This window comes from Poecilia formosa, unplaced genomic scaffold, assembly GCF_000485575.1.
Source record: "Poecilia formosa unplaced genomic scaffold, Poecilia_formosa-5.1.2 Scaffold5, whole genome shotgun sequence".
Lineage (NCBI taxonomy): Eukaryota > Metazoa > Chordata > Actinopteri > Cyprinodontiformes > Poeciliidae > Poecilia > Poecilia formosa.
This window is the reverse complement of record NW_006799944.1, coordinates 4,500,512-4,525,278: the sequence shown is the minus strand read 5'-3', so window position 1 is coordinate 4,525,278 and position 24,767 is coordinate 4,500,512. Positions and strand designations below refer to the sequence as shown.

The 24,767-nt window shown below is 39.9% G+C and overlaps 2 protein-coding genes across 3 annotated transcripts in view; one reads left to right on the top strand and one right to left on the bottom strand.

Moving 5' to 3' along the window:
- LOC103147156 (L-serine dehydratase/L-threonine deaminase) overlaps positions 1-1,298 on the bottom strand; it is a 6,616-nt gene extending 5,318 nt beyond the window's left edge. Inside the window, exon 1 of the mRNA XM_007565365.2 lies at positions 1,233-1,298. Within this exon, the coding sequence (XP_007565427.1) occupies positions 1,233-1,298 (66 nt within the window). The remainder of the gene's footprint in view (positions 1-1,232) is intronic.
- A 3,806-nt stretch (positions 1,299-5,104) lies between these two features.
- The window catches only part of LOC103146299 (tetratricopeptide repeat protein 28), a 233,412-nt gene continuing 213,749 nt past the window's right edge, over positions 5,105-24,767 (top strand). For both annotated transcript variants that reach the window (XM_007564163.2, XM_016677787.1), the window contains exons 1-2: positions 5,105-5,389; positions 8,597-8,896. In XM_007564163.2, the coding sequence (XP_007564225.2) occupies positions 5,360-5,389; positions 8,597-8,896 (330 nt within the window). In that variant the 5' untranslated portion in view covers positions 5,105-5,359. The remainder of the gene's footprint in view (positions 5,390-8,596; positions 8,897-24,767) is intronic.

Sequence of the window (24,767 nt, the reverse complement as noted above, 5' to 3'; positions counted from 1 at the left end):
ACAGAAACATCATTGCTAAAGAAGCGAGAAGGACCTCGCTGCAGTAAACAGAAAGGGGCGGGGACGGACCACTGTCAGTCTCATACCTTATTTGGAAATGGGACCATTGCAATCCGGAAGTGAAGGGGGCGCTATTTCCTATACTTCCGTTTTTATTTTCTTTTGAAATCTGTGATATATTTTCACCTTTAGGAAGGAGTTTCACTCTCAGAATGTATTTGAACTTCTCTCTTTTATTTACTTCACGGCAGCTCACAGTTTTTAGCAACTTCTGTAGCTTTCGGTTTACTTCTAAATCTGCTCCTCAGTCGCATCTTTTCGGGCTTGCTACTGCCTCTAGTGGCGTGGGGGAGGTAACACAACTAATATAGTTGCATTACTAAATCAGAATACCACAAAGTCTTTATTACTTATTATTAATTCTGGCATTACTGGAACAGTAAAAGGTAAATTATCTTATAAAACAACATATGTTTTTCATTTTCCTAAGGATGTAGAGCTAATTAAATGACAAACAATACTTTTATACATTATAAATAATATCTATATATCTCCATCAATTATAGAAGAAACAAAAGACATAAGGAGACATGAAAGACAACATGATCAACTATAATAAAAATACCATTCACAATGTATACGTAAGAAATTTAATTGAGCAAAAGTCAATAACAAACAAATGAATTAGATACAGCAGAATAACAACTGAGGTTGTTACAAACAGGATTGTTAAACAGGTATAAGCAAAAATTCACATTTTTGTTTTTGCAGTGCCATGTATATTATTGAGAGACTTTTTGTTGGTAGAGTCTTATATATAGGAAAAAATAAGATGAAACTATTCAATCAATCAACGAGGAAATTTTTCTTCAACTCTAAAACGATAAATCATATTCAACTCATGGGAGTGAGTTGTGAACTTTACAACTCACTCCCATGAGTTGTGAAGTTCTGCTGAAGAAATACATCCAGTTTCCACACGTTCTAACAACGTGTCTCTCCGTGGCTCTTCGTTGAGCCACAGAGAGGCTTTCCTGTAAACAATAGTGAAGAGTCACAGTCCTCATTGTGGACTGAGTGCTCATTGATGGGCCATTAGCGCCTCATTGATGACTCATTAGCGCCCCTCCCCCTTCTAACAACGTGTCTCTCCATGGCTCTTATTTGAGCCACGGAGAGACTTTTTCTGTCCTGTCTTTACTGGACAGAAAAAGTCCTGTAAACACAGTTACGCATAAGGACGCATGATGGCGCACAGAGCCTGACTTTGACGCAGCACAGGCGCACACATTGCGCATGGTTACGCATGCAGCTGGTGGATTCATGTAAAAAGAAAAAAAAGCCTCATATCCTTATGACAGGACAGGTGTTGGCTACACATCGGTGGCTTTAGATTTAGTTTCGGATTTGACCAGTCAGAAATATTCCAGAAAGAATACAGGCATATCAAAATGAGCTCAAGTCGCACTTTGGATATTATTGGCTCGGAAAAAGCCATTTCATAACATTATTGCCCCCATCCACCCAAACCACCCTAGTGTCAGTCACTAGGGGGTGCTCTAGGCTAACATATAAAAGCGTCATAAGGGACACCAGCAGAGTTTAAAGAGGAGAAAAAGGCAAGAGAATTCAGACACACTAGATTTGTTCCACAGGTGGAACAAACCCAGTTAAGAGGTTAAGTCCACATGGAAACTTGGATCTTTTGATCCCCCCCACCCCTCCTCATTGCTCTCTGCTTTGAGAGTGCTTCAACTTACCTGAGCAGGACAGGGAATCAAGCAGGGGTTTGGATGTGATTTATCCTCAAAGCTCTTATATCTGGGCTTTGTGTATGTAAAATCAATATATACCTGCTTTAAGAGTGGGCTTACCAAAGGGGACACACCTCCATCCAATCATCTGATGGCATTCTGAGAAGCGGACCCCTCCCCAGTCACTGCCAGGATGGGATGGGGTGAAGATCAACGAGTTTTCACCCAATGCGTTTTATCCCAGTCTTTTGAGCTGACAAAACCTGCCAATATCAGATGTATTCATTTAGATTTTCAAGCAATTTATTTTGTCCTAGCTTTGTTCACCACCCAAAAGGGACCAAATGAAAGGACTCCTGCAGCCGGATCTTCTTTAAAAAACGCTTTAACTCTTGCGTGAATCAGCATAATCATCATTTCCCCACCTTTGAAGGGAACAACATGACAGTTTTACGGTTAAGCATTTGCATGTTGTCCCCCCTCTAAAGGAATTGTGCTCACAGCTGGCACTGCCAAAAGAGGCGAGACAATTTTAGCAGCTGCCAAAAGCAGCTTTCTGGGCCGGTCCTGGGTTGAGTGGACGGTTCAAACCTGAATGAGCCGGAGTTTCGGCTGATGAGCCGGACACAGGGCTGTAAAATCTGTCTACTTGGCGGGCTGAAAATATCTGTCCAAGCTGAAAGCAAATTTGTTTTAAACATGATGCAAGCAGTGTTGAGATTTACTCAGCTTTTCAGGGTTTTTTTTTTTTTTTTTTTTGTTGACATGGACTTGCAGTTGCCTTTTATCTGCCAAGGCCGGTTTATTTATCTCAAAGTGGAAAAAAAATATTCTATTTGAACTCTTGTATGTGTTACATAATGAAAAACCTGATTAACGTATGCTCTTATTATTTATTTGACCTAATTCAACACATGTATCACTCTGTGTGAAAGAAAGCAACATTATTCTCTAAGCTAGAAACAAATCTAAGGCTTGAAAAAAGTAATTATTCTGGATTCTCTTTCTAAACCTTTTCTTGAAAGAATTGAGAAACCTGGTTCAGTCAAACACATTAAAGAGAAAAAGTGGATTGAGGTCTCAGAACCTGTCTTATCTATTGATCATCAATCAAGAATTCCTCTGATCAAAACTATGCTGCTTATTCAATTCTCTTATTCTTCCTTAAGGTGTGATTTTAACTAAGTTTAAGACATATAGCCTGAAAATTCTCCGTTAGAATTTGTGAAATGTTTTCAGTTAATATGTGTATTTATGCATTTTCCTATTTTTAAATCAACAGCTACCATGACTGTCAGTCACCAGGTCGGAGGCTTCCTGGTTAAAGATTCTCACACCACCTCCTGGTGAGGATCTGCACTTGCAAGAAATATATGAATCTGGTTTCATGTGCACTTTGGAGCCAGAACTGTGCATGGACTTACTAGCGATTTAACATTAGAGATGGCATCATGGTTAATGTGATGGTCAGCAATGTTTTATAACAAGAGGACATCCAGTCTGACTCATTTGGAGTCGCTCTGCGTGGAAATGTGCCTGTGTTGACTTTCTGATTTATGCACTGGCACAACAACTGAACAATTTTACATAAAATCATTAGGTGCATCTATTCAACAAAAATAGAGACCCAAAATGGCACCTTATTTATAATTTTTCCGGCAGTGTTTCCTGCAAGGCCAAAATGGCCACTTTATGGCCAGATCCTTGAACCACAAACCACAACTATGGTAATATTACTTTAAGTATACTCTATTTCCATGTAAGTAGCTGTAAATAATAATTAAATAAAAACTGCTTACATGCATCTTAGTGACCTACAGCAGCAATAAAATATCAGCTAGAAGCAAGTTATCATCTCGTTCATGCGGTGAGTTGTCTGTCCTCTACGCTGCAGAAAGATGAAGATTCACTACTTTCAGTAACTTAGATGACTGTTGGAAAGTATTTGGTGGTGTAGTTGGAGGTGTGGAAGCTAACAATGGGACAGTGACATGTTGAAATGTGAAGTTTATGTATGTTCACGGTAGCGACAATAGCTTACACCCATTCGTTTGCTGAGACAACGACAGGCAATGTTGTCTGTAAGGCTTCACTTCTGAATAACCTTTTTCATTTTTCTAACTTCAGCTTGTTAACAGATAAGCCAGTTGCTTCCCCAGTGCTGTTGCCGAGGTTTTTGTTGAGTTGTAGAAGACAGAGTTGGTAAGACTGTCAAATCATGAAAAAACTACAACAAAAGTCCTAAAACTGCAGATGTTGTTCAGTAGCAAAAAGATATTTACACAAATTTATCGTTTGTTTATCACATGTCATGTTATTACCATGACATTCACCCACATCATCGCATTTCACATGTTCTCCTGTTATTGTGTCATGATCATAATAATGTATTTGTTGCAAACTAGCAAGCCCACCACAGACTGTGCTCCAGACTTTCTGCAGTGGTGTGTCATGCTTTTATTCCCCCCCTCTCCCCCCCATTAAGTGCAAACTGGTAGCAGCACAAGTGGCAGGCTTGATTGAAATAAAGGGGGATAGTTCAGCTGATAAAAGTCCAACATGTCTGAGACAGAAGATAGAGTCTAGAGACCAAAAATCTCCAACACTGCGGCACTAACTCCTGCTTTTATAGAGGTACTAATGATCAGCTAATCAAATGCTTTTATGAGCAGCTCCTATGCTGCTACATTTCCTCTTGAATCTAATAGAAGCAGACAGAAGATATTTCCTTACACACATTTTAAATGAATATCTGTTTAATAGTTAATAACAAAGTTCTGCTGTACACTTTAGGTTTCATTTAAAACATTTTTGAACCAACTCAGCTGACTGAAGTTCTGATATAAAAACCCACAGAGTTTTTCTTGTGACATAAAAAAACTCCTAATATCCAGCGTTATGCATAGCCTAATGGTTCATGCATGGGAACATAAAAGATTTCCCACTGAGCATGGACCAGCATATGCAGCAAAGTTAGCGTTTGATTTGTTTCTTTCAAACAGCTGCACGTTTGTATATTTTACTAGTAAATTTAATTTACAGTAATTTTACGTGCAATGCTGTCCATTTGAATGGACACGTAAAAAAAAAAAACAAAACAAAAAAAAACATGTCCCAGGGGATGATTGGAAAAGAAAATCACAACATAAATTCTGCGCAAAGAAAAAAAAAAGTTTCTCAAACAGTTTACAAAGAGTTGCTCATTCATCTGCACACCTAACCGATGCATTATGGCCTGATTTAGGAACTTTATCCTTCCTCTGTGCGCGCAGCAGATCCGCTGTGGCAAGAGGGGGAGAGAAGGAAGGAGAAAAAAGGAAAGGAAAAAAAAAAGGAAAAAGATTTGACAACATGGCGCACTTTCCTTGACGAAAGTTTCTCCTGAACAGCGAATGCAGCTCAGTTTTTCGTGGACTTCATTTGGCGCTTATCGACCATCTTCTACGACGCAAAGAGGACTTTCTTTGGACAAACTTTGAAGCACTTCTTGTTGCACACAGACACACGCAAACACACACACACACACAAACTCGACACTAAATCTGCAGAGACTGGGATGGGATGAGACCGATAAGCCGTTATACAAACACACGCAGTCAGCCAGGATGGAGAAGCAAGCGACTCTGAAAGAAAAGGTAAACAGCTTTCCAGAACAATGGCTTTGCGCGTTTTTTTTCTCTCTCTCTCTCACTCTTTTCTTTTGGGTCCGTTTTATTGCTCCGTGTATATTTTTGCTCCGCATCCAGGGGAGAAAAATTCCAAAATGACCTCGTAAAAATCTATCGATTTTCCAGCCGTGCGTCCTGGGCTGCGCAGTGGACGTCTGGGGACTACTGGAGCAGACACTAAACAGCATGAAAGGGTTTTGTTTTATTATTAACAAAAAAAGGGCCAATCGTGCAAAAACACGTATTGTTGTCTTAGAAGCTTGCATTGCTTTCATAGTGTGTAGCAGAAAGTTGGTTCCCTCATAATCCCCCGATCTGACCTCTCTGTCTGCATGATTAAGTCTGAGTGGAATTGAGTGGATCTCCGTGTGATCACGTTGGAAGTATGTGTGTGTTTTGTGCTCTGATGTGTGTGTGTGTGCATGTGTGTATGTGTGTGTGTGTGTGTGTGTGTATCCTGTGTTGGTGCAGGCTCTCATTATCTCTCCCATCTCCACCCTTCCTGCCAGTGCTGCCCACATACAGAAGGCAGCCCCCAGTGTGCTGCTGCAGATTCCTCGGGAAGGAGAAAGCTGCATGGGACCTCTGATCTATTACAGATCCCTCTCCTGACACTTCGCTGGGTGCATGTTGGCATGGGTGACGCCTGCAGAGCGGATGCCACTCACCCGCTGCGTATGTGTGTTTGCTCCAAGCCTTAAAGTCCACCATGGGAACAGCACAGAGCTTCCAGGTGACCTGCAGCTCTACTGAGGCATTCACCAATGTTCACATGCTCGCCGTGCAGAGAGACCAGCGAGCCCTTTGAGTAGCACCGATGCCGCATTGTGACTTTGCTTAACGTTGAACTCACTTGATCCACAGAGCTCTCATTTCAGCGGGTCCTCTCTCTCTCTGTGGGCCTCTGGAAGTAATTACCAAGCTTGCCCTATCCCACAATTCAGCTGGAGGAGGTGTGGTGAGAAAAGAGGTGCAGTGGACGCTGGCTCCAGAAATGAGAGGCCGAAGATGGATTTCTGGATTTAGTAACTCTCGGCGAACGTTTTGTTAACAACGCTAACCTACATTGTGCAATCAGTCGGTTATTGTGCCGTCGCTGGAGACCTAGAGTCAGGTTAGCTGCTCCTCCTGCTCGGAGAGGGACTGAGGCAGCAGGGATAAACGAAACGCAACAGCACAGGAGGACTCAGGTTGAGCCAGGAAGGAGGAAATTCGTCTGTGTCTTTATTGGGTTCAGTTTTACTCTGCCGATGCCTGTTTGAACAGCTGGGTCCAGATAAATACAGTTTAACAGATGCGAGCAGCAGAAGCACGTTGAAGTGAGCTGCAGTTTCAAGAAAGTTTTAAAATGGGTATTTTTATTGCGCTACTATAATCTCACACAGCGCTTCTTTTGCATGAATCACATGGCAATACAGCATGGCATGGAGGAGATTAACCCGTAGCTCTCTGCTGAGGTGTCCAGGAAGCCTGGGCTGCTTTCATGGCAATGTTTAGTTTGACTGCATTGTTAAGATAAGATAGGATTAGATATACTTTATTGTCCCCTAAGGGAAATTCATTGAGAGCAGAAGTGCAAGATACAGACAATAAGATACTGACATAAACGTACAGTACAGATCATAAGAATACAGTTTGGACCGATTTAAACGATTTAAAACATCAGTACCACCTAATAAAAGTGAATATATAAAATAAAAACGACTTGAAGGAGTGCCATAAAAGGCCTTCCCTGCCATCCTCTGAATGCAGCGTTTTGCTGATGGTAATAATTCGTAGTCACCGAACAGGATATGGGATTGTTGACTGGGGTGTCTCTCATGTTCCCCTTAAAAATGGTCTGTAAGCATCTTAATTATTAGGTCAGGCAAGTTTATGATCCAATCAAGCACAGGGATACTGTGGTCTTCAAAGGAGGAATTTGTATTTTTGGAAAAATGAAACCAATATCTCCATAACCATGAAGTGCTCATGAAGTTTCCCACTTAGGCAAGATACTTTGGACATTGTCTGTGGTTGAAAAGTGTCTTAAGTCATGAAGGTGACAGTCGTAATCCATGATTCGGATCTGTCTTTATGTGTTGCTGGGATGGACGGTGTCGTGAACTCTTCAAAATGCAGCCTGCGACAGACACCAGAAACTGGCTTGAGTAAACTGCTAGGGGGGAGATACAGAACACGCGCTCAAAGTATCACAGAAATGATTCACCAGACACAAAATCAGCCTTCTTCATGAACACCGGAGAGAAAGTGCGTTGGTGAACGAAGCGAGCAAAAGAGAGAAACTGGGATGTGATGATCTCAAGAGATTGGACAAAGAAGAGTAGACAAAGACTTTTTTTACTTCAGTTTTGAGAAATGTTTTTTGGTGAAAACGTGTGTGGTGCCCTGACCGCAAAGGGGATTATTCAAATTATTGACCAGGGTGCCAATAATGGTGCTGGCTATGACGTAACGTAAAACAAACAACAAAAATTAAAGGTTTCTTAAATGTTCAGTGAAAGATTGTGCAACTTCAAAATCATGCTTATTGTAGCTTTATTTTAAGACGTTTTGCTAATTTTTACTGTTGATCACAATCAGTTTCTCGGCAACAAAGAGAAATATTTCATAACTAAAGTAATCTTAGACTCTTTTAAAGTCTGTTAAATTTATTTAGAGCAGGACATAACTCATTTGAAAAAAAAAAACATTAATTTGTAGATGAAAAATGTCAGAATCTCCATGTTTCTATCAGCAACTTTAGAATGTCAATAGTTAAAATATAGAAACCACTGTTTTGTTTCATTAACACCTGAAATTAAGTCTAGAATTTGGCTTTTTTTTTTTTAAATTTAACTGGAGATCTGCATTTGATGCGAGACGAAAGGCTTAATTTGTGCGACTCTCTTAGCATTCCCTCACACTTCAGCTGCTGTTTGTGTGTCAGTGGACAGCAGGCGTTTTGGCAGTCATAGCTCAGCACTGGAATATCCAGGTTTATTTGGCTGCTTGTTGTGGTTTTACCAGAAGGCTCGTTGGAGCACAGCCTTTGTTAACAAAATTAGTTTCACCTGTGGTCCTGGGAAAGGGAAAAAAAACCACAAAACCAAACAAAACAAAAAAAACCCTGCTATGTTCCTTGTTGGCACTTTTTCTAGTCAAGTTAATTCGTCTCTCTTTCTATTTCTCCAGTTTTCTGTCTTTGGTTCTCGGACAGCGGGAAGGCCCATTCGGTGCGTTGCCGTGGACGACGGGTCGAGGAGTGCACTAAGCAAGGCTGAGTTCATGGAGAAAGTGCGGCAGAGTAACGAGGCGTGTCAGAGGGGCGACTTCCAGGAGGCAGTGCATTTGTACGGCGATGCTTTGCAGGCCGACCCACAGAACTGCATCCTGTACAGTAATCGATCAGCAGCGTTCCTCAAGCTGGGCCAGCACCAAGCAGCTCTGGAGGATGCTGAAAAAGCCTGTGGGCTCAATCCCAAGTGGCCAAAGGTAAGGATTTCTGCTTCACTTTTCCCCCCCAAAAATGTATTAATAGGGGTGTGACCATACACCTATATCACGGTCCAGGACTAAACCGAGTTATTGGGTCATGGTTCAGTACAAGTTTGGTACAATAGCAAAATGAAGCAAATGCAACGACCAAGTACTCGGTTTCTTTCACACTTCTAACAGGGAACTCTACGTTAGCAACAGCAAATAATGCCGAATTGTGTGGTACAGTTGATAAGCTTGTAATTTCTTTAAAAATAAAAACTTTTTGAAATTCTTATGCAGTTTAAGTGAAAGAGAAAGTAACAGTCCTGTAGTTGTGTGCACTGTATTATAAGTAACTCTGTTGTTACCTGACTAGCTTTTAGCAGTGCTCAAGAGAAATTCTGCTAAAAATAAAAGTAAACTACAGCCATAAGACTGACTTCAAGTACAAACTACACTAAAAATGTGGTGAACAATCTGAGGACTCACTGTGTAACCCGAAGCAGAGAGAACCAAGAACAAGTTTTAGTCGCCATCTTTCTCTGAAGTCAGAACATGGTTCTAATGATGAAACAGAAGCTAACCTTGCTACTCTCTATTTGCTAATCAAACTAGTGGAATATGCTAACTGCTATCCTCAGTGACAAGCTAACTGCTGTTAGCAATTCTAGTCAGTGTAGTTCTGTTCTTACGTGCTAATGAACATATCCACTACCAGTACTACATGTGAAAATTATTTAATGAGGTCAAAACCAGGAGACAGCTTTACTACTAAAGCTAGCTTTACTTTTTAAATGAGCAGAAGTCATTGGATTTGAGATTGCCACTCATATTTTCCACTTTTTGTCCAATTTTCACTTCAGTTTGTATCTTGGACATTTGTGATTCCAAATGAAAATTGAATGCAAAATTAAAGTACAACCTTCATCCAAACATGTATGGCCAGTGAGCAAGAACTGACTTTGTTTTCTCCTTTTACAAAAAGATCAAAGTGAAAAGTCACTAATATTTAACACTCACCGACCTGATGTTACAATGTTTGAACACTAGGAGTCACTTGTTAAAAACTAATTAGTATTTATTAAGTGTTTGACAATGCCTTGTAGGGTATTTATTGTTGCTTATTGCACTTTATTTGTAGCCGCAAATATTGCATGACGAGCTCTAAAGTTTAAAAAGTAACTTCAGATTTCAAGGGTTTAAAATAAATACAGAAGCAGCATGTCGTTATATAATTATTTGGCTGCCCATTCACTCTCCCCATATCACAGCTACCACCGTGTCATTGTTCTCTAATGATGAGAAAAAAGAAGATAAATAAAAAAAGTGGTTGATGGGAGTCCAGCCCACATTTCATTACCATCCATTCGTGCACCGTTTTGGCGTGGAGTGCTTTACATGTTAGCTTAATCAACTAATTTTCTGTTGGTTAACAAAATCCAATGAAAAAACATGTGTGAACCCTCTTAATAAGTGATGTACAGACCATAAGGTTCAGTACGACTATATGTACTACTACACCTCTATCTATTAACATTTATTTTCTGGGTGTCGTCTCATTAGAGCATATGTTTCAAGAATAAAAAATCTGTTAAGCTAAGTTAGACCTTTGACCTCCACATCTTTGAAAATTTGAGCTTCCCCACTACTGCTTAACAACCGGATTTCATAATACAAAGTTACGCTTCAAAAGAGTAGCTGATGGTCGTCACTTCTGAAAATCTGACCAACAATCATAGCTCCGCAGTTGCAGTAAATCAGTACTATGCTACAAGCCAATAGGTGTGTTTTCCTCAGAAGATCAAGTCGTTTTGTCTTCAGTTGCCAGTGTTTCAAATTCCAATCACATTTCCACTCCTCAGCTGCCGCTTTGTGACGGCTGATCAATACAAACTTTTCTGGGCTCTTGTCTTTGATCATGTCCGGGCCACGAGCACTAACCTGCCATGGATTTCACATTACTCACCCACAGAGACCACTGGAGCACCGATCCCTCTCAGTGATAGAAATGCATTGATTTCATGATTTAGCATGGAGGGATACTTTTTGTCTTTCAAAAGAGAGATTGATGGTAATGTGGTGGAGTGCTATTGATGATAATTTGTCGCTGCCAGTGATGCGTCGGGGGCCACCTCCTCTTTAAGCCGCCGTTGTGTGTCTCCAGGAGCACCGGTAGTTTTTCCTGTTCTCTGAAAAAGTGTTGAAACTGTTTCACTTTGAGTTAATTGAGAAATGTTGCAAACGCCAATCCAACGCTTTATTTCTGGCTGTGAATTTCTACTCGTGCGCTTAAATAAAATATGTCTCGGATATTTAAGAGAGATTTTATAACCCTCTTTTTTTTTATTAGAGAGAACAAATTGTAATTGAAAACTGTAGCCAAAACAATTCAACTCCTTTTTAAATATGCCATCCAAGTACAAAGAAGCCTTTGTGGTCTGACTGGGGGATGGTTGGCTTAATCTGGGTTGTGTAGCTGTGCTTTTCCTTGGATTTAGTGTCTGACAGCCTCAATGCTCGTTCAGAAGTTTGGATTATCGGGGTTGCTGTCAATGTATACCTTGACCCTCTTGTTTTACACTTTAACATGAGGCAAAGGGATTACCACGTCTCTGGTATTGGCATTTGTGCAGAGAGATGCTTAGGTTTCACAGCATGCGGTTTCTTGCATTAACACTAGGGGTCATTGTTGCACAGGAGAAGCAGTCAAATTAATTTCCTTTTTGATTTTTTTTCCAAAGGTACATAAAACTAAATTGTCAGTGTGGTACAGATTTTATTTTTACTGCAGTAAATATTTTTTAACACTTATGATGACTAAGGCAGGGATTTCTACAAGTTTCTAATTTTGACTTTTTCCACATCACTTAAGTCTGTGCTGCTTTTTGAATGATTTGTGCAGTTCTGCAATCTATTTGTCCCCTGAAATGGTTCTTCTGTTTCTGTTTTTTAGGTGATAAAATACAACCTAATGTAAGAAATTATAACCTTAATAAATACAAAAAGCAAATGAGATGATAAAAAACATTTGAATTTGATGGAAGTCCAGTCTTTTTTACACCACATTGCCCACTTATGTGTTTTTGTTTTTAGCCGTTTAGAGATTGACTTGCTGTTTTGCTGTGGATCACTATTCTGCATTGCAAGAACTCTAAGGTTATAGTCACAAACTCGCATCATGCTTCCAGGCTTTTCTTGCTGAAGGGTGAATTCATGAATTACATCAAATCTCCTAGACCACAACACTACTACCATGTTTTACTGTATAATGACTTATGACTTTGTTTTTCAGAAATGCTATGTTGTTTTTACACCAAATGTAATACTACACACTCTCACACACCTTACAAGAAGTTTCACTTTGTCAGTCCACATACTGTAATATTTTGCAAAACTCATGGGGGATCCTCAATGTTTTTTTTTTTTTTTCCCACAGATGGATCTCCCTGTTTTTTGTTTCTTTTTTGGTCTAAATTGGTTTTGGTCTTGAAGATTTGTTATGGGCTAAATATCTGACCAGTTTTGTTCTATTGTTAAATCGTGAACACTTACATTAGCAGAGGCATCTGTGGCCTGAACCAGTTAGTAATTTATTGATTCTATAAGTTAGGAAGCACTCAGGCCGGGTGGTACCAAATGAAACTGAAAAATGTGATTAATCACAGGTAATTCATAATCAATCTTAGAGGGGTAATTATATTGTCACATGAGCTTGGTTGGTTCGGATAGGGCTTTTAAATTGAGAATTATGCGTTGCGTTTACTCACATTGTCTCCGTCTTAATTTAAAAAGTATTTTATGATGAAACATTTACGTATGACAAAGCAACAAAAGTCAAATAATTGAGAGAGGTAAATACTTTTTAACTGCGTCACGTTGTATCTGTGCATTAAGCTACATTCTGCATGAGTCGTCTATGAGAATCAATTAGTAACGTTGGTCTGGCTTTGGCCTCTTGGAAAGCGAAGCCTGGATGTTGTGCAGTCCATCTGCTCTGCCTGGATGTTTAATGAAGAAACAGGGATTAAATCACAGGAGTGTGCTGGCATTCGGATCCTGCGCGAGTACATAATATCATCAATCATACCTCCCCGCGACTGCACTCCTGCGCTGGCCCATCAAACAGTGACAGGCGTGGCGCTGCCGCCCCGAGCACGAGCGAGCGGGCCCACCCTCCTGAAGCCCACAGCCAGCCTGTAAAGGAACTCCCCGTCTAATCTGTCACCTCTTTGTGCATTGACTGCCAGAAAACACATTCTGGAAGAAGAAGGAAAATGTGTGGTTAAATGACCCAAGACAGCTTTAGGCCCCTTTTGTGCCTCTCCTTCTGACTGAATATAAAAAGCTTAAATGGAACAAAATAGAGTGCTGTTTCACAGACAAGGGGCGCACACGTCTGTGTCTGCTCACACTCGGCCCTGCGTTGGATGGAAAATCTGTGGCGTATGACCGAGCTTCTCTTCCTGCGCCTGATTCATTTAGAGGTACAAAAGGAATGCTGCTCTTGCAGACTCTTGCACTTCGGCGTTTTGATTGATGTAAGAATCAGCCATTTATCTGTGGCGGCGGTGGCGGTGGCGGTGGTGGGGGGGAAGAAATCTCAGCCTTAGTTTGCTCTGAGTGCTGTGCTCTGTAATTCTTTGGTTTGCCTCAAGTGTCCTTAAGGTTCACATCAGTGATCAGGAGGACTGCGCTCTTTCTAGACTGAATCCCAGCGTCTTCGTCGCCTCCGTCTGGTCCCTCCCTCTCGATGCTGCTGTTCCAGTGACAAGTTAAACAAACAGCCCTCTCTGCTATCAGGGCTGAGCATTGACAGGGGAGGTTCAAGGGACGCGGAATAAAAACCTGGCAGCGCGGCGCCAGGGGAAACATCACCATCATCTTCATAGCTTCTGATTATGGCCTATAATGGCGCTTATCAGGGGGCTTTCTGGCTTCTTAAATCTTCCTGCCAGAGTTGCAAATGAAAGCCACTAATAATAAGGGGCGAAACACCATCAGATTCTCAGATGAGGTTCCAACAGATTTTTTCAATGAATGCCATCATCTGGATCAATTTCTCTGTTTTACCCACCGTAAAATATCCATTTACATCCCAGCGGAGGGGCGCTGGGTTTAGCGGAGACAATGGCTGTTTGCACTGGAAAAGGTCACGGTGTGTGGAGCGTTGAAAGTGGACTTTAATTACATCAGCACCATATCTAGTAATTGTGCAGGGAGTGGGTGCTGACGCCCTGGTGGTGCATAAAGCCTCTGTTTCTTGGTCTGCCAAGTGATGCTGCTGGATATTGTTTTAAATGTAGGTTAAAAGCAGCATCGCTTTCAGTGGTCCTGAAAGTGCAGGACCAAAATTGTCAAGCACTTTCAGGTCACAATTTGCTTTAGTTTTTTTTTTTTTTTTTTTTTTTTTTTTTTCAAAAAATGCAAAAATAAACTTACAGTTTCATGTTTTAATACAACAAATAGTCAATTTACTTTGGCAGAGAATTGATAAATTATTGTAGGACCTTATTTTGTGTATTTTGGGTGAGAAAACGTTTATAGTTTGTGCTCAGCAACAAGAACAGGACATGGGACACTCTTCCTCTAAAGCACTTGCTGTGTGTAATCAAGTTTAAGAAAGGAGCTCACTCAAATCTACTTTTCAGTAAAAGTTGATTGATTTCTGGGCTTCTGCTTATTATTACTAACTTAAAATGTAAAAAATGTGGTTAATACAATAGTAATACTTAGTGTTTAACATTTTAGGAAGATTTTGACGTTGGAAGAAAAGTTTGTCTTTGGAAAAAGTGTCCATCTGCTTGTGGTGGGTGAGCCACATTTGTACAGTTCATGAACTGGGGCCATAAGCCTCATGAAATCATGAAAAGCGCTGCAAATGTCCCCACAGGCCACACTTCACACCGCTGATATGAGGAACCAGAAACAAACTGCATGTGTTTGATTGGACAAGCTTGTGTTTTAGCTGCTGTTGCCGGTTTTCTTCTTTCTACCCTCTGAGGTATAACGTCCGTCAGAGAACTAAAACATTTATCAGCTCATCTCAGCATGTCTAAATAATAACACAACAGCTTTATGTCATTGATCACCCATCTGCATTTTTAAACATGTATTGAATATATCCTGCAAAAATATTTATATCTCTTGATCTCTTCCACATTTTCTAACGGTAACATTTCACATTTTGTGTTTATTGTATTCGCTGCATATTTTTAGATATCTTTTCCACGTGTACGTTTATGTTTAGTCACCTTACTGCTGATTCCCCTAGAATAATATCCAGTGCAATCTTTTGCCTTCAGAAGTGATGTAATTAGAAAAGAGTCCAAATGTGTGTAATTTCATATCAGCATAAATACAGCTGCTCTCGAAAGGCCTCAGAGCTTTGCTATAAACATTTGTTGTAAACTGAAGACAAGGCAGGTTTATTTGCTTAACACCATCCATATCCAAGGCAGTCCAACGTATTTTACAGGGCAGGCAGGTGATGTTTTAGAGCTGCAGTATGCAACGTTTCTAAACAATTTTATTGTATTTTTTTTTTTGCATAATTATTAAAACTGGCACTATGTTGTTAATGCATTGTATGTAGGGATGGGTATTAATATTGTTCCCTCCATTGCTCTCCCGCTTTGTCTATCTTGACTGGCGCTGTAACTTTGAATTTTGACTTAAGTTTCAGAATTAAATCTGCATGTTTTGCATGTATGCATAGCCATAACTAATGCATGCATAAATATTGCAAGTATTTTAGGCAAATGTAGTCTGTCTTGGTGAATTATTTTGAAAATACGGATGTTGTACTCATGCAGTTTCCTACGGTTGGAGCGGTGTGATTTCTGAAGATTGACTTTGGCGTCCGGCAAAAAGGCTGCATAATTTCTAATTTTGGCAGAAGGCTTTGCGGACGTGAGCCACACTGCGTTGCTCACATGTTTACATATTTACTGCAGAGGCTGCATCGTGGCATTAAAATGGGACTGACTAAGCATAGCAATATTTTGGATGTAAAGTGAAAGCAAAAAGTGTGAAAATCTGGACCATACCTTAATATTAAAAACAACCTGGATTGCCTCAAGTGAAGGAGCTTAGGTAATTACAATCTTGTCCATCAATGGTAATTATGGTGCTTCCTGGGCATGCGGGAGTAAAAAAAGCTTAGTGAAAAAGCAGTCCGTTTACTGTTCGGTCCTCATCTGTGGTCATGGTTTAAGTCTTACGGACAATAGAACAGGGTGCCGAATACAAGCACCAATTTATTTCCTGTTAGAACTTAAACATATAGAAAAGACGAGGGTGCATGAGAAAGGTGGAAGTTGAGCTACTAGTTCTCTGCATTAAAAGGAATTAGCCATCTTGGTTCATCCTACGGAGGAGAAGACTTGGAAAAACAATGCATCCCCTTTTTCTCCTGGAGATTCTTTGGATTCCCAGAATGAACTGGAGTGTTGCTTGAGAGAACGGCACCTGGATTTCCTTCCTGTGCCTGTTGCCCAATCTCAGATAACTGAAATATGATAGTAGACTTATTGGATAACTACCTATCGTAGTTTTGAATTTTTTTTAAAGGATTTTCTGGCACTTGTGACCTTTAATTGAACAATAATTTGACAAGAAAGACGTTGGAGAGAGATGGGAAGACCAAATGAGCCAAGACCAGGAACTGAACCCAGCACAGAGTGTCTTAAAGGATTTAGCCTCTGTATAAGATGCACCTTCACCTCATCTGTAATGTAACATTTTTTGGGGGTGGAAATAACTAACACAAATAACTAACACAAACTATGTTTCCCTTGTCTGGATGATATTGACAAAGTGGAGCCATTTTCAGATGTAGGAGAACAAACAGCCCTTCAGAGGAGGGCAGCACCTGCTGCACCCTTAGTTGACATTAATGGCTGTCCAACAATCCGCTTTCAGTTTCCAATGTAACCATTTGCCACTTTAGTCAATTGGAGGTGAAAGTCCCGCTGTTTTAAAATTAGACACTCGTTACAGCATCAAGATATCTTCCAGCGCACCAACCACTTTGTCTAGACAGAAGGATATTACCTGCCAACGTTACTTCAAGCTGGATTGACACACATCTGTGGAGACAGAAACACAGCAGTGTCTTTCTTCTAGATGCTTAAAGCAGTGAATAATACATCCTGTTTCCCAAGGGACAGAGGTTTGTTCCTCCATGTGTCCTCAGCCTTTCCTCCACAACAAGTTGTTTACAGTGCATTACTAAAGGTTAGCGTCATCAAAACTTAAGGAAATGCTAATTTGTCTTGTATATTTAGCCAAAAAGAAAAAAAAAGTTTCCTGAAGGAAATACACTATTAACCAATCCTGAGTAAATTTTTTTCTGCACTTCAACTTATTCTGCAACAGTTTGCAACTGTTGCTCGAGGCAGAGCCACAACTCTGTTGCAAAGTTATTTACGTATTTGTAACCACTTCAAAGTGCATCTCGTAGTGTGTGTGTCGAGAACCTGAGCAGCAGGAATTCTCACAAATCTACTCCTGGATAAACTTCATTACAGTCCTGTAATTAAAAAAAGAAGCTAAGGAATGACAACGCAAAGGCAAAAATCTCTATCTAAATCATCCTGTGGCACTGAAATGGGAAGAAATGAGACGAGCTTGACAGAGGTGGAGTGAAAATGATAGACTCATTATGATTTTATAGCTTAAAGAAATATGTTGGGCTTCAATAGCCTAGAAATTCCAGCATAAAGTCCCAGATTTAAATCCTTCCCTGCTGCGCTTGATAATGAAACTGCATATTATATTCTGTGATTAAAGTCATGTTCGAATTTAAGAGTGCAGAGAAGGAGAAAAGTCAGCTTACAACGTGCATGGAAAAATAAATCACCTTGGCCAAAAAATGTTATGGTATTCTATAATTTTCTGGTTCCATGTTTGACATTTTGAAAATACACTGTTATTCCCCACCGCCTCTCCTCTTGAAGAGGTGGGCTCTGGGATTTTTTTTTTTCTTCTTCTTCTTTTTTTTTTTTAAAAAAAAAAGAGAGAAAATCTTTCTGACAGCTTCAGCTTCCCACTGCTGCTCGGCTGTTTTTCACCAGAGCTTCCAGCGCTCACCATGGAGAGAGTGGAGTCATGAACCACTAATAAGAGGGTTCCGTTTTGCTGCAACCCAGCCGAGGCTTGACCTAATGAACAAATCAAATGAATGCCATTTAATTATAGGCCAGACGGACGAAGGGTTGGCGCTAGTGGGCACAAACCTGATATTATTTGTCTGGAAAATCTGTGAAATGAGCGGGAGCAGTTAAGTTCTGGCTTCCCCCCCCCCCACTTCCCTCTACTTGCTAAGCAGTGCAGCACATGTGCGCTGGCCATGATGGAGGGAAAATGGCCACACACACACACACACACACACGCACACACACACACACTTGCGCACACGCAGAAGTCTGCTGTTTTGATTTGGACACCACTTCCTTCCAGCTCTGTCGGTCTTTACGCAGATGAGATGGAACTAATCCTGAGCTGAAGTTGTCAGTTTGCTTGGCCTTTCTGCGCTTCTCTTCTCGGCTCCCACATCAGAGCGCATCTTCTTTCCCTTTCCTTTTCCTGATCTGGTAGCATTTTGAGTTCTACAAAATGTAGAAATAATAATGCAGTACAAATAATAAACCGTTTATTATTTGAGCCTTGTAACTCCCTCTGTGTGAATCTTCCATGCAAGTTAAATTAATGTACATTCAATATTTCAGCTTCTGTGTTTTCATCACATTTTCACTTAAGCTCTAAATGCAAATATTAGCACACCAATGTGGTCCAAGTATCTATCTAGACAGTTTTGGTTAATTGTTTTTGGGGGAATTTTATCCAGTGGACCAACACAAAGTCTGGGATGTTGTGCAGCAGAAGATGAATGATCCAAAGTTTTACATTTAAGAGACTTGTATAAAACTACTTTTATAAGCCACTTAAACTGTAAATGGACTCAAACTGTGTGTAATTACATTTTTGTAAATGCAACTGGTCTGTAAAGGCGTTGGAGGTAGAGTGGGGAACAAAGTAAGTCATGAGTGCCAGAGACTCAGCAGACAGTAAGGGGTAACGTGGAGAAGTTTAAAACAGAGTTAGATTATAACACAATCTCCCAAAGCTTTAACTCTCTGGAAAATACAAGAAGTTCTCTCTAAGACGTGGTCACCCACCTAATCTGACAGGAACTAAGAGGCAATAAAGTTTTGCCTTGGAAACAAACACACACCACACTTTTTGGTTTAAATCTTTTTTTTTATTTTTTTATTTTGAGCTAGTTCCCTTCCACTTTTATTAATCGCTACTTTGTGTCGGTCTGTCACCTAAAATCCCCCCCAAAAAACACAATGTGGTTGACGCTTGACAAAATGTGGAAAAGTTAACTGATTATGATTACTGCAGAGAGGAACTGTGTACAGGCTCTAATGTTTAGTCTGCAGACCAGGCTCAATATGTTACTAATGTTTGATGGAATTTCTTTTTTTCTTTTTTTTTTTTTTTGCTGTTTGAAAGGCTGATTTAAAATCCATCTTACCCAGGTTGTTGTTACAGAGGCCAAGTGGTTTTCCTCTCTGCCACCCAGGCGCCTCAGTAAATTGTAGTGTTTAGTAAAATGAAACTGGCTCTTGAGAAACGCCAGACGCGCAGGCAAAAAAAAAAAAGGAAAATTAGCCTGTTGCATACCATCAGCTTTGTACAGTATATTTTCTTCATTGCTGAATTTTTAGGGTTGTTGTCAAACTGGCTTTTAGTTCTCACTGCAATTCTTCACATGATGTAATTTGATTGGATGTTTAGGTGACCTTTCTCTCACCGCACAGCAGTCTGTCTCCAGCTCGGTGGGAATGAGTCAGCGCTGATGTCATTCTGTTTATAATCTGTTAGGCTTCTCAGCACTCCATTAATACCTACCAGTTACCCCACACATTATTTCTGATAATCCCAACTCCCCCCCTAAGAATATTTGAGCCTGACTAATTTCGTAATATTTGCTCGCATTTAATGCACTCATTAAGTGCGTTAGCTTTGCGCAATCCTGTTTTTATTGTTGGACAATTGTGCAAGGCCTGCTTCTGAGCATATCGAACGAGACAATTTCTTTGCCCCAAAAGAAACGAAGCGTGCAAAAGACGAAGCGAGCGGTCCAAACGAGAAACTTTCAATCATGTTTTTTTGAGCGTCGGCAACCACAAAGTGCTTTTTCTTCCAGAACAGCCAAATTGATTACCAGCCTAATAGCTTTTCTTCTGACTATTACACGGGCCGAAATGTCAAAAGACCCAGAGAAAGCGGCCTCATTGCCATGCTCATGGCATAACAGTCTGCTGCTGATAGTGGATCAGCTTTACAAGCTTGAGGAAATGAGGAAAACAATTACACTCTGCTCCTAGCACATGACCTCTTGGGTTATACACATGCTCCTTTTTTTTTTTTTTTTTTTTCTTACAGGGCTTCATCTTGCTGTCAGCCTCATATTGTGTTGCCCCCTTCCACCTGGGAGCTAAGCGAGTCTCGGGCCCAGAGACCTGGATGTCTCCAGATTTAGCAGAGCCTGGCTCTGCTGCAGGGAGCCGCAGCACTCCCATTGGGGGAGACGAGGAAAGCAGTGCCCATTAGTATACGCTGCACAAAGCATGATAAAATGAACAGCAGAGCTGAGATTTATTTTTGTGATCTCCTTCCATGGGCCTTTTGTCTTCACCTCTGAGCCCTGGGTGACTAGCACACCAGTGTCACTACTGGCAGCTGTGACTTTGACTTTTATTTCATTCCAGACACAGCATGCCCGAGATATCCATGTTTTCTGTATTGTAAATGTCCTTCTGTTTGGTAATATACAGTCGCTCCTGCAGTTCAGTTTGGCTGCACGTTGCCAAGACTTTTGCGCAGCGAGTTTTTTTTGGTTTGGTTTTACACTTTGATTCAAACCTCACAAACAAAGACTTGAGACATGTCTTGCTCTCGAGGTCCGGGAGTTCAGATTCTTGTAAAATGCTGTGATTATGTCACGAAGGAGACTGGTTCTGTATCCCTGAGGTATTTTAGTGCAAAATGTGCACATCAATAACAGAACAAAAGCATAAGACCTGGTTTAGGTCTTATGCTTTTTCTGCTTGGTCTTTAAATAAATGTTTTGAAGTTGTTTTGGTTGAATTACCTGTGATCTATTTTGCGTCTTTAATTTTTAACTGGTTGGAAAAGCTTTAAAGGACGGAGTTTAACTGGTAATATTATCATAAGATTACCAAGACCAAAAATAAATAAATAAATAAATAAATATACTGGGTTTCCCCAAAAACTAAAGTGCGGGTGTGTGTCTCTGTAATTCTTATTAGGGTTTTCCATACAGTCCTCCACTTCTTCTGATCGCGGGTTGTATATCTCTCACCTCCTTGAAGAGGTGTGAGGTTCGGTCTGGATTTACGCTTTAGTGGAAAGTAGTCCTGTCTTAGCTTGTGGTCTGGTTCATTCGGCCCCCATTCGTGATATAAATCCCCTTTGTGAATGAGTCATTTGCTCTGTCCCTCCCAGAGGAATGAAACGGTAAGGATGTAGGTGCCATTAATTTTGCTCCCAGGCGGCTGACCTTAGTAGCAACGCGGCAGTCTGAGTAATCGCCAAATAAATTCTCACTTTCAACAAATGAACAGATGGAAATAAATATATATATTTCAACCTCTTGTGGTGCAGTTTTAATTTTCTCTTTTAATATTGTGTTTATGTCTCACCTCGATATCTTTTGCTGCTTTGCTGCAGTTCAACTTTCCTAACGATGACTTTTTAAAATTTAATTCAAGTAAAATGATCTCACTTTCCATGCAGGATGAAAAATCTGTTTCGTTACTTAAACAGAACAACCGCAGGCAAAAGTGTTTTACAAGAAATAAATTATTATCAGCATGAATGTGTTTAGGCGCTTGTGTTCAGCACCGCTAGACTTTTTCAAAACTCTGCAGGACGCCCATAAACAACGTAAGAGAGCAAAAAGGAAATGTCTCTTTATTATTGCGAGCAGTCGGCCCCACACTACGCTTCACGTCGGCGTACGCCAGATGTAAAATGTCACTGTGGATTAACATAACAATTATATGTCTTTAAAAATTCCTAAGTGCTTTATTCAGAAGCAATCACTAGTCTGTCACTGGAAACAAAGGAATGTTTGTTAGTGTTACTCATATGGAACCAAAACATGAAACCTAATCAAGCTTTAGTTTAAGCATGACCTAATATTTGCCCTGTACTTGAATGCGACTTCATTTTTCCCCCCCCCTGCAATTATGGACTTAACTGGCATGTTGTATATGATTAATGATAGATGATTGCTTACACATAATGGATGTTTGGGAAGGCAGTTGAGGGCAAACAAAGCAATATGCACAATATTATGTTAACTTGCTTTGGTGATGATCGCAGATTCTGTCATGAGACGGTAAGCGGGAGCATTTAATATTCAAATCTCGCCTAGAAAATTATCTTTTTTTTTTTTTTAATTTGTCTGAATTTCCTGCCGTGTAATGGCCAGCAGCCCGACGCTCCTTCACGTGAAGCGCTTCTTCAGAATCTCAAGGTTTGCTTTCAAGATCCCAAATTACTCACCGTGCCGGGTTATTGCAATTAGATGTTTCTGAATGTTTGCATCGCCATGTCTTACCTGGATACTTACCCCTAATTCTCCCTCCCCATAATGAGTTAGACAAGTAAACAACAGCAGCAGCAGCAGACGCTCCAGCAAGATTGAAATGCCCGGGGAGATGAATTAGCTACAAAACGTGGAATGCAGGTGGAGTATTTATGTGTGCAAAGCTGACAAATGACGGCGGGGTTTTGGATACAATCTCTGCTTTTTGACTAGAGGCTTAGCTGTTCCAGTCAGGTGATAAAATTGACTTGCACACACATTGAAATGGTTTGTTGTTTTTAATGGCTTGGCCAATTAAATGCACTGAGACTTGCTGATTTTGTTCCAGATTTTAGCATGAAGATGACCGCTAAGCCTTGTTGGATTGTTTTTGTCCTTTAAAATAATGCAAACACAAAAACAACAGTATGATATTTGCTCCATTTCAGATTTGTTTTGTTTGTGCTTGTCACACTTAAGTGTCTCAGATCCTTAAACCACCTTTATTTGATAGAAATAAAGGTTAAAACAGTTTTAACATGATGATTAGATTGATTATTACTTTTGGCAGTCCCAATTCCTAGTCCAATATTTCTTTAAAATCAATAAAATTAATGCCAGTTTTAGCTTTGAAAGCTGGGTAATTTTAAAGTGTAGTAATAATTATCTGTAAATACATTTAAAATAAGTATGTTGTTTAAAGCATTCCAGGTCCAGTGTAGTGTTGTGGGATCGAATGATGAGATTTTCTAACCAATTTGTTTTAGAAGATTTTTGCTACAAATTTCTTCTGCTGGTCACATTATTCCCTTGGCATGTAAAAGGCATAATTGACAGTGTTGTGATGTAGACAAAAGTTATTGTAAATTCAATGTGTTTTATTGCATTTGTGTAATGCTGCTGCATTTGAGAGGAATAGCAAACAGCAGCCTTTGCTTTGTTCAACCCATGGAATCATAAACTCCACAATTATGTCATCTTCAAAGTCAGCAGGAGAAGGAATTAAGCCCCTTTTTTGTTAACCTATTCAGATGCAAAACTCACCTTATTATGTAGCGATACATATGCAAATGGTAAGCACCACTCAAGCTGAAATGGTTGCTTTTCCTGATTTCTCAGACATTAATTTTTATAGGTATGTGTTGACAAGAAACCCCCAAAACTTAAAAGGATTCTTCAAATGATATTTTTATATTTGCCATCATTTGCATAATCCAGTAACAATTCAGGCTTTTTTATTTATTTATTTATTTTTTACCGAGATATGGGTTTGAACAGATGGGGAATAGGATGCATTTCTGACTTCTTCTTTTAAAAAGGTAAATTGAACAAACCCAGATGCTAACTCACCAGGCCATTCATTTTACTGGGAAATGACATCGAGAAAGTCAGAAGAAAAGACAACATTTCCATAATCATAATGAATTTATCAAGGCCTTATTACACCAATCAGCCTGTCACCATGGGCAACAAAAGTTAAACTGCAGTCTGCCACTTCACTGGATTTGCATCCCTTCTGAAAAACAAACTTTTGTTTAAAAAAAAATAGGGTTACTCAGTCTTTAATGTGTTCCTTTGAAAAGCAAAATGAAGAAAAAGTCAATAACTCTGAAAAAAATCCATATTCCCATCAAAAATGTGAGAAAAGCAGAAAGTGTTTTACCATTTGTTGCTAAACTCAAAACCTCTGCTATGCAACCTGCCTCTACTGGAGGCCAATGCCTCCTATTAGTACCCCGAAAATAACATTTAACTTTTCTTTTTTTTTTAGCATTTCATGTTACTCGTGTGAAAATGTACAGTTGAAATCAGATATTTACACATATGATTATTATGTGAAAAGGAAGACACACTTTCTGACATTAAAACGGAACAAGTGTTTCCAGTCAGCTAGGGATACCAAACATAATTTTTGTTTGATAAATGTAAAAATAATTAGACAAGTTTTACTTACTTCAAATTCCAACATTTGTCTTTTCTCATATATAAAAGTACGTGCGTCATCAGGTTTGTAGCGGATCTGTTTTGGACTGAAGGGTTTACAATTTGCAGTGTGTGACTTCATCAGGGTGGAATGCATAACTCTTCCTGTGATATTACCTTGTTTTTTTTTTCTTCCTTTTCTAGATAATAATCAAATGAAGGGAAAGTTCAGTACTCGATACAGAGGCTGCAGCCGTCCCCCAGTGGGTCAAGTCATTATGAGCCAAATTAACAAGAAAAGAAATCCAACTTTCCTAATGCAAGCAGCCAGTAAATTAA